General features: G+C 47.5%; 1 protein-coding gene across 4 annotated transcripts in view; it reads left to right on the forward strand.

The window, feature by feature from the left end:
- Window positions 1-9,549, forward strand: part of runx1 (RUNX family transcription factor 1) — a 171,516-nt gene extending 161,967 nt beyond the window's left edge. For all 4 annotated transcript variants that reach the window (XM_055645101.1, XM_055645102.1, XM_055645103.1 and 1 more), the window contains one exon: window positions 7,152-9,549. In XM_055645101.1, coding sequence (XP_055501076.1) covers window positions 7,152-7,651 — 500 coding nt within the window. In that variant the 3' untranslated portion in view covers window positions 7,652-9,549. The remainder of the gene's footprint in view (window positions 1-7,151) is intronic.
- Window positions 9,550-9,821: the final 272 nt, after the last annotated feature.

Consider the following 9,821-nt stretch of genomic DNA (forward strand, 5'->3'; position numbering starts at 1 on the left):
TGCGCGTGTAATTACTGCTCAACGGCAAGTACTGGTCAGTTGATCAGGTGCGAAATGGACAGAGGACGTTTCGGGACGGGACCATTCATCAGACTGGAAGGTCCTTATCCATCCTTTTTTTTACTCTAAAGATGGTGTTTTATTTCAAATATAAAACAAGATCATTAAATGGGCAGACAACGTTTTGAGTCAGGACCCTTCAACAATCCGAACTGCAGGAAATTGCAGCTAGCATACATGTTTACCACATATATATTTCTATAAAACGCAGTGCTGGAGGAACTCAGCGGGTCTGGCAGCATCTAGGAAGGGAATAATAATAATAATAATAATAATAAATTTTATTTATGGGGGCCTTTCAAGAGTCTCTAGGACACCTTACAAAAATTTAGCAAGTAGAGGAAAAACATGTAAGGGAATTAAATAAATAGTAGAGACATGACTAGTACACAAATTAAAGACAGAATTCAGTTCAAAACACAATATGAGGCAATTCAAGCACAGATGAAAAGGGAGGGGGACGTGGGGCTAAGGATAGGCAGAGGTGAAGAGATGGGTCTTGAGGCGGGACTGGAAGATGGTGAGGGACACGGAATTGCGGATCAGTTGGGGAGGGAGTTCCAGAGCCTGGGAGCTGCCCTGGAGAAGGCTTTGTCCCCAAAACTGCGGAGGTTGCACTTGTGGATGGAGAGGAGACCGGCTGATGTGGATCTGAGGGATCTATCTACAAAAAAGATACAAAGTGCTGGAGTAAATCAGTGGGTCGGGTAGCATGTCTGGAGAACATGGATAGGTGCAGCTCCCGGTCAGACTGATTGATTTGAGTTTAATCTGTTGCGCCCGCCCGCGGTTCACTCCGATTATACATACCCAACTTGCAATACCCGCAATCAGCTCAAGGTGGGGGGGGGGTTATAGGGGTAACTCAGGGGGACAGGCAGCATATGGTGGGGGTTTAGAGATGTAGGTGCACCGACCAGCGATTGTGTAGGTGATCCAAACCTGTAAGGAGATGGGAAGCCAGGAGAACTGAAGTTGTTGGTGAGGAGGTGTGAGTGGGGGGGCCAGATGTGAGGGCTTTGCCAGGATTTGGTGATCCGGTGATGGGAAGCCAGTGAAGGGAGGCTGCCAGTTCGGGCGGCTGCGTTCTGGACCAGTTGGAGTCGGTTAATGTAGGTGGAGCTGATGCCAAGGAGAAGTGAGTTGCAGTAGTCCAGTCAGGAGGAGATGAAGGCATGGATGAGTCTTTCAGCAGCGGGAGGTGTGAGAGAGGGTCTGATTTTGGCGATGTTGCGGAGGTGAAAGAAGGAGGTTTTAATGACATGGCGGATGTGAGGCTCAAGTGAGAAGGTGGAATCAAAGATCACGCCAAGGTTGCGGGCCTGGGGAGATGGGGAGACAGTGGTGCCATCGATGGTGAGAGTGGGGTTATTGATTTTGCTGAGTGTGGATTTGGAGCCTATGAGGAGGAATTCTGTTTTATTGCTGTTGAGTTTGAGGAAGTTGTGTTGCATCCAGGTTTTTATAGCTGACAAACAGGAGTTGATATGGGAGAGGGGGGGGGGGGGGGGGGGGGATTTGTGAGCCGGGTAGATCTGGGTGGTCGCCGAGGTGGAAGTCTGGGTTGAATGGCGGAGTATCTGACCAAGGGGGAGGATGTAGATGATGAAGAGGAGGGGGCCGAGTACGAATGAATGGAAGACGTTTCGAGTCGGGACCTCTTTTAATGTTCGTCTGTTGATTCCCTCCACAGATGCTGCCTGGCATGTTGAGTTCCTCCAGCACTTTGTGTTTTGCTTACGATTCCAGCATTGGCAGTTCCTTGTGTCTGACTCCTTGTAATTTGTGTTGGCAACGATTGACAATGGCGATCGAAAAACGTGGATTGTTAGCAAAACACAAAGTGCTGGAGGAACTCAGCGGGTCAGGAAACGTCTGTGAAGGAAATGGACAGATAGGTCGGGACCCTTCTTCAGTCTGACTGTAATGTGGTGTGGAGTGGACCTGGGAAAGAGAGATGAGGCGGGACAGATTTGGCAAGTGATAGGTGGATACATAAGATCATAAGAATATAAGTGATAGGAGCAGAGTTAGGCCATTCGGCCGATTAAGTCCGTTGAATAGAATAGTGAAAGGCTTGGATAGAGTGGATGTGGAGAGGAGTTTCCACTAGTGGGGAAGTCTCGGACTAGAGGTCATAGCCTCGGAATTAAAGGACGTTATTTTAGGAAGATTAGGAGAATTTTATTTTGTCAGAGGGTCGTGGATGCCAATTCAGTGGATATTTTCAAGGCAGGGATAGATAGATTCGTGATTAGTGCGGGTGTCAGTTGTTATGGGGGGAGGCAGGAGAATTGGGTTAGGAGGGAGAGATAGATCAGCCATTATTGAATAGCGGATTAGACTTGATGTGCCGAATGGCCTAATTCTACTCCTATTCCTATGACCTTACGTCTACTCCGCCATTCAATCATGGCTGATCCATCTCCCCCTCCTAACCCCATTCTCCTGTCTTTTCACCATAACTTCTGATACGACGTATTTCTAAGCACACACACACAAACTAACAAAAATCCTTCGTTTTTCTTTAATGCGGTAAAAATGTCTTAAGATTGCATCTTCAGCATCAAAATGGTTATTTCCAAACATGGCAAATGTACAAAGGGAGTCAGTCTGTTTAATCACTTTATACATGTGGAATGTGCAAAAACCAAGTGCATGCAGACCGCATACAGAACACAATGTCAACTGGGGGAGGGGGGGGGCTTAAGCAAAAGGCAAAGAATGCCGAAGATAGACAGTAAGTGCTGGAGCAACTCAACAGGTCTGGCAGGATGAGTGACGTTTCGGGACGGGACCCTCGAAGGACCCTGATCTGAAATGTCAACCATCCCTTTTCTCCAGAGATGCTGGCAGACCCGCTGAGTTACTCCATCACTTTGTGTCTATCTTTGGTATAAACCAACATCTGCAGTTCCTTTCTACAGATAAAGTATGCCGAAGTTTATCTTTAAAAAAAAAAGTGAGTTTAGCAATGTCTCTATTAATACGCAGCCCATGACTGGCAACCGCTTGTCTGCAGAATGCAGGCGGCCCCGAGACATGTGGTCGCTTTGTGGTGGGATGCTGAGGTTTCATGTGGTTGTGATCGACTGGCCACACAGAGTTTCATTATATGAAATCCTATCACAACCGCGATGAATTCTCATTATTCCTTAGTCTGGCACCAGCTTAGATAACATGAAACCTGCCCGACGAAGATCGACACAAAATAGTAACTCAGCAGGACAGGTAGCATCTCTGGAGCGAAGAAATAGGTGACGTTTCGGGTTGAGACCCATTCCATCTCTCCAGAGATGCTGCCTGTCTGTCCCACTGAGTTACTCCAGCATTTTGTCTCTCTTCGGTTTAAACCAGCATCTGCACTTCCTGCCTGCACATGAACCTGCCCGATTCAGAGTTACTGCCGCCTCGCATTGACGAGTCCCACGTCTAACCTATGCTACAAGCATAAACTAATTGGCTCATGCAGCGACTGTGGAGGGAGATGGACAGACGACGTTTCAGGAAGGCCCCTTCTGAAAGGTCCCGACCCAAAACCTTATCCGGAACTGGATCGGTCGCAGGGAGAACGTGCGAACTCCAGTCAGACAGCACCCGAGGCCTCTAGCACTGTAAGACTGTAGCTCTTCCAGCTGCGCCATTGTGCCGGCCTTAACACCTAACGTCATTGTCCCTCATGCGTTCCCCTGGAATGATATCCCTTCCCCTGTTTGAGGCGTGTCCAGCACCCCCATTGTCCAGCCGCGGAAGGACCCCAGATTGCAGCGCTTTGTAGTATTTTTTGTTCAAGATTCCAAGTCTACAAGTGACTGGAGGCGCCCAGTCACTGCTCCCCTGCAGCCTTCTCCTGAATTTAATCGGCAGTTGGCCTTGCTTTAGCTTCTCGTATCGCTCTCCACGCTTTACGATGCTCCTTTCTTCTCCCTCCCCTCCCCCCACACCCCCTCCCACCTGCTTTGAACAAACTTCTGTCGTGAAACTCAATTTCCCGTTGTGTGACTTGGTGCCACTTTCTATTTGATACAGCAGCCTGGACGCAGTTTGGAGTATTCTTGTTGCTACTTTAAAAATACACTTCGCCATCGCTAAGTTTTATATATATATTTTACATTGTCAATACAATTACATTGTGCACAAAATATTGACAATGTAACATGTATATAACAACATTGGCGACGTGTATTTATAAGATAACATTATTAGCGATAAATTCAATGCATATATATCGTATATATATAACGATGCATTCACTTTATCGTTAAAAATTAACTTTATAAATACACGTCGCCATTGTTGTTATATATATATAACATTGAATACAACATCAATTACATTGTATATTAAACATGGACATATAGATGGACATAAACATGGACATATTTATATATAACATTGTCCATGTTTAATATACAATGTAATTGATATTGTATTCTCTATACAATAAAAACATCTATCCTATATATATATATGCGTTAACTTTTATCGTTAATAAATTAATGTTATATATATATAAATATAGCCTATATATATATAAATATATGATATATATATGTGTGTGCGGGTTTGTGTGTGTGTGTATGTAACGAATATATATATATACTAGACCAAGTGCAGGGTCCGTTTCCCCAACGGCGGCGTATGCGGGGGGGGGGGGGGGGCTGAGGCATCACACTCACATTAACCACCCCCCAACACACAGGTGGGGGGAGGGTGGGTGAGAAGAGGGGAGGGAGTGGAGAGGAGGAGGTGGAAACGGGACAGATTTGGGAGGGAAAGGAGAAGCGGGGTAGGGGGTGAGAGAGAGATGGGGAGGATGTGGGTGGGGGGGGGTGGGGGAGGGAGGGAGGGGGGAGGAGAGGGGGGGGAGGGAGGGGAGGAGGAGGGAGGGAAGGGGGGGGGGAGGGGGTGGGTGGGGAGAGGGGGGAAAGAGTGGGGAGGGAGAGTGGAGGGGGGAAGGGGGGAGAGAAGTAAAGTGGAAGAGAGGGATGGGGACGGAGAGGAGGAGGGAGGGGTAAGAGTATGGAGGGAGGGGGAAGAGTGTGGAGGGAGGGGGGGAGAGGTGGGGGGAGAGGGGGGAAAGAGTGGGGAGGGATAGTGGGAGGGGGACAGGTGGAGAGTGGGTAGGGTCAGAGGGGTGGGGGTGGAGAGGGGAGGGGAGGGGAAGGGAGGGGAGAGAGAGGGGAGGGAGGGGGAAAGGGGTGGGGGAGAGAGAGGGGTGGGGAGGGGTGAGGGGGGGGTCAGTGGAAGAGTGGGGAGGGGGGGGTAGGGGGAGTAGTGGAAGAGGGACAGAGGGGTAGGGGGAAGGGAAGAGTGGGGGGGGTAGAGAGGGAAGGGGATAGGGTAGAGAGTGAAGGGGGGGGGGGGAGAGAGGGATGGGTGGGAGTGAGGGGGAGGGGTGAGAAGAGGGAAAAGAGGGAAACATAGAAATCAGGTGCAGGAGTAGGCTATTCGGCCCTTCGAGCCTGCACCGCCATTCAATATGATCATGGCTGATCATCCAACTCAGTATCCCGTACCTGCCTTCTCTCCACACCCCCTGATCCCCTTAGCCACAAGGGCCACATCTAACTCCCTCTTAAATATAGCAAATGAACAGGCCTCAACTACCTTCTGTGGCAGTGAATTCCAGAGATTCACCACTCTCTGTGTGTAAAATGTTTTTCTCATCTCGGTCCTAGAAGATTTCCCCCTTATCCTTAAACTGTGACCCCTTGTTCTGGACTTCCCCAACATCGGTTTCTATAAGATCCCCCCTCAATCTTCTAAAATTTAGCGAGTGCAAGCCGAGTCTATCCAGTCTTTCTTCATATTAAAGTCCTGACACCTCAGGAATCAGTCTGGTGAACCTTCTCTGTACTCCCTCTATGGCAAGAATGACTTTGAGCATTGGGCATTGTGACATCACACAATGGAACGTTCACCATGGGCTGGGGCTCCTGCAAAGGCATATGTAAATGATCCATTCCGATTGGACATATGTGAACATTGGGCATTGTGACATCACACGATGGAACGAATCAAAACGAAGACAGGCAGCCAGCAGCCGGACGGACGGACGGCAGGCACACAGTTTTAATATATAATAGATATATTTATATATATAAAATATAATCCAAGATATATATATCTATATCCAATCTCGATCCACGGTTTGTTTCCTCATTGATGGTTGATACAAACGAGGAGATCCGTCATGTGCGTTTGCAAATTGCACAAGGCACGTGGCGAACCAGCTGAAGAGTTTTGCAGCATTAATGTTTCTTGTAGGAGTTCTTTGCTCCGCTGCGGCTATTTCGGAGCGAAAGATGGTCCCTGTTGTCTGCTTCGCCGCCTTGTTTCATATCCTGTCCACGATGCGTGCTGCACATTGAGAAATTAAACGGAAGGCCTTTTCATAGAAACATAGAACCGCACCACACAGGACAGCCACTTCCGCCCTCAATATCCAGGCCGAACAAGAGGCCAAGTGAAACTAATCTCTACAGCCCGTACTTGTTCCCTACATAATCATGTGCCTATCGAAAAGGCTCTTCAATCTCCCGATTGTATCTGCCTCCACCACCACCCTGGGTAACGCGTTCCAGGTGCCCACCACTCTATGTGTAACAAAAAACAGTCCCGCAGATCCCTTTTAAATGTTGCCTCTTTCATGTTAAAGCCATGTCCTTCAGTCTTTCACATTTTCATCCGGGGGGAAGCAGATTAGGATGTCTACCTTATCTACGCCTCTCATAATTCTATAAACATTCCACTTTTGGCTTTTTAGTAAAAACGATATCTGGTGTGTTTATGCATGATGTACCAAATGCACGAAGTTTCAAAGATTCAGCATGTTCGGGTGAAGTTGTCTGTTGTAATGGTTTGAATGGTTTAAAGATCACCTAGCCTATCCATGTCCTCTAGACTCCTCGTGGTCTGAAGAAGCGTCTCGACCCGAAACGTCACCTGCTCCTTTTCTCCAGAGATGCCGTCTGGCCCGCTGAGTTACCACAGCATTTAGTGTCTATCTCCAGAGGCGCTGCCTGACGCGCTGAGTTCACGTGTGTAGTGGATTGTCAGCTAACCGGGCTCTTGTTTTTGTTTTGCAGGGGCGTCGGATCTCACGGCATTTGGGGACCCAAGAATGGGGATCGACCGCCAGTTCTCGGCTCTCCCACCCCTCTCCGATGGCCGCTTTCCAGATCCCCGAATGCACTACCCGGGGGCTTTTGCCTACACGCCTACTCCGGTGACCACCGGGATAGGAATCGGCATGTCAGCCATGACGACCGCGGCGCGCTATCACACCTACCTGCCTCCCCCATACCCGGGCTCCGCCCAGGGCCAGGCCGGGCCCTTCCAGACAAGCACCTCTCCCTATCATCTCTACTACGGCACCTCCACCGGCTCCTACCAGTTCTCCATGATGACCGGCGGAGAGAGGTCGCCTCCACGCATATTGCCCGCCTGCACTAACGCCTCCACGGGATCCAGCCTCCTCAACCCAAACCTACCCAGTCAAAGCGACGCGGATGGAAGCCACAGCAATTCACCAACAAACATCAGCACCACGGGGCGGCTAGAAGAAACCGTGTGGAGACCTTACTAACACCCCGCCCGGTTAGCAAGACCTTTCATCGGCGAATTTACCAATCAGACCCAATGGGCAAGGCAAGAGCTTAGATTGCGAAAGGGACATCATCGCGTTGATTGGTTACCGTCCTTTTTATTTTATGTTGTTACCCAACTTGTTTCGCGTCTGCTGGCATCTTTCGTCGCGCACCTTATCGTGAAGCAAACGTTTTCAGTTTATTTCAGCCGATTTGACACTCGCCCTTGTCCTTTCGGCATTAAAGATAAACAGACTGAAGTCGCTCTCAGTCAGTGGATTGGAGCAAATTTGAACTGCAGAGAATTTCCGTGTCAAAACCTGACGTTAACATCAGTTAGTGATTTTTTGTTTTGTCTACTAACCCGCCACATTTGGACAGGCAGTCATTGCTACACACGGGCCAGGAACACTCACGTGAAAGTGTATTTTTGTATGTTTTCCAAACATCTTTGTGTGTTTTTTTAACTAAACGTTAACAACACCGGCCTTCTCTAGGTCCCAAATACCTCCAGGTTATTTGGGAGAGCAGAGTTCGAACCCCCTACACACACAATGCCTTGAAACACGCCTTTCTCATCGAGGGAAGAGAAAAAACACACTCACATTTATTTGATCTATGATCGGATAGCGGTTGCTTCGTGCCTGTTTGATACAGAGCGGACTTACCTAAGTGAGGTGGAGAGGGGAGGAAATGGATTGGGGGTCTTGTACCTTGCTCGACCGTTCGCAGTTTGAGGTTGTGTTTATGCTAAACCAAGAGACGCCGATGTCAGTAGCTTTTCTTCCTCGGCCGGCAGTTCCCCCAAAGAGGCACTGCATGCAAATATTGAGCTCTGCTCGTTCGCACCACAAATGGTCTAAAAACTACCGGTGGAGTCGAGTAAATAACATTTCCAGATGGTCCCCGACCGAACCACAGTCGATCTGTTGAGTTTGCAGACGTGAACACGAAATGGGGGAAGAGATGGACAGATAACATTGCAACATCAACAAGTTCCAGGTGCGCCAGACACTAGAGGACAGACATCCCTGAACCACGCACATTCTGGGAGTCAACTTCCAAAACAAAAGGTCGCGGCTTTTATAGATATCGGTTGAATGTTATTTAATTTGCATTGTGAGTATCGTTTCATTTGCTGGTCAACACAGAGAGAGAGAAAAAAAAAAGATGATGGCAAAGCGGGACTTTAAATCAGTGTTTCAAAGAGTGGAACACGATTGCGAAGAGGAAGATGTTGGGCTGCAGGCAGCAAATTAGCTGGATTTGTTATTTAAAGCTTGGGTATCCAAGAATTCCTTGTTTGTTCTTTAAAACAATATCAAAGGAGCACCTGTGTCTATTTGCTACCTTACAGAATTAAAATATGTCAGCTGTCTTTTACGTGTGTGCAGTGTGCTGTCGCACGAATGGACCATTTACCCGATTCTGATGAACTATAAATAGTATCACTTTCTCGAGTCAAGCTTATTATTGTACTTATATTTGTAAATAAGCAAGAGTTTTTTTAAAAGAAACCTCCCAGCACCTCATTGCTAGTAAATATACAGACATCACTCCGCTTCACACTGCTCTCAAGTGTCTCATTTTTGGTCAAATAATTTTTTCAATAGCCATTCGCAAAACTCTATAGTTTTTTTTATTCTTGTTGTTTTCCGAATCTAGAACCTGTGGGTGTAACATCACACGCATTGTGAAAATCTCTTCCCTGATCACTGCAAATCACCCATTAGATGCCTTTCCTTTCAGCTCAGCAGATGACTACCGCGGTAAATGATATCCAGAGCGGCTGGACTGCTGCAGGTTTTCTGATGAACATTCATACTCTTTGTACCAAAGTTTCTTGAACGATTTAATAGTTCTGTGGCTGGCTAATAAATTAGTTTGTTGGACAAGTATTGACTTGTATCTGTTTATTAGTCAAGAGTCAAGAGAGTTTTATTGTCATATGTCCCAGATAGAACAATGCAATTCGTACTTGCAGCAGAGGTAACAGAATATGTAAACATAGCAGGTACACAAAAACGCTGGAGAAACTCAGCGGGTGCAGGAGCATCTATGGAGCGAAGGAAATAGGCAAAGATTCGGGCCGAAACCCTTCTTCAGACTGGTATAGCACACTGTAAACAATGTAATAAGTTAGAAAAAAATGTTCAGTGTGTGTATATA

This window comes from Leucoraja erinacea, chromosome 13, assembly GCF_028641065.1.
Source record: "Leucoraja erinacea ecotype New England chromosome 13, Leri_hhj_1, whole genome shotgun sequence".
NCBI lineage: Eukaryota > Metazoa > Chordata > Chondrichthyes > Rajiformes > Rajidae > Leucoraja > Leucoraja erinaceus.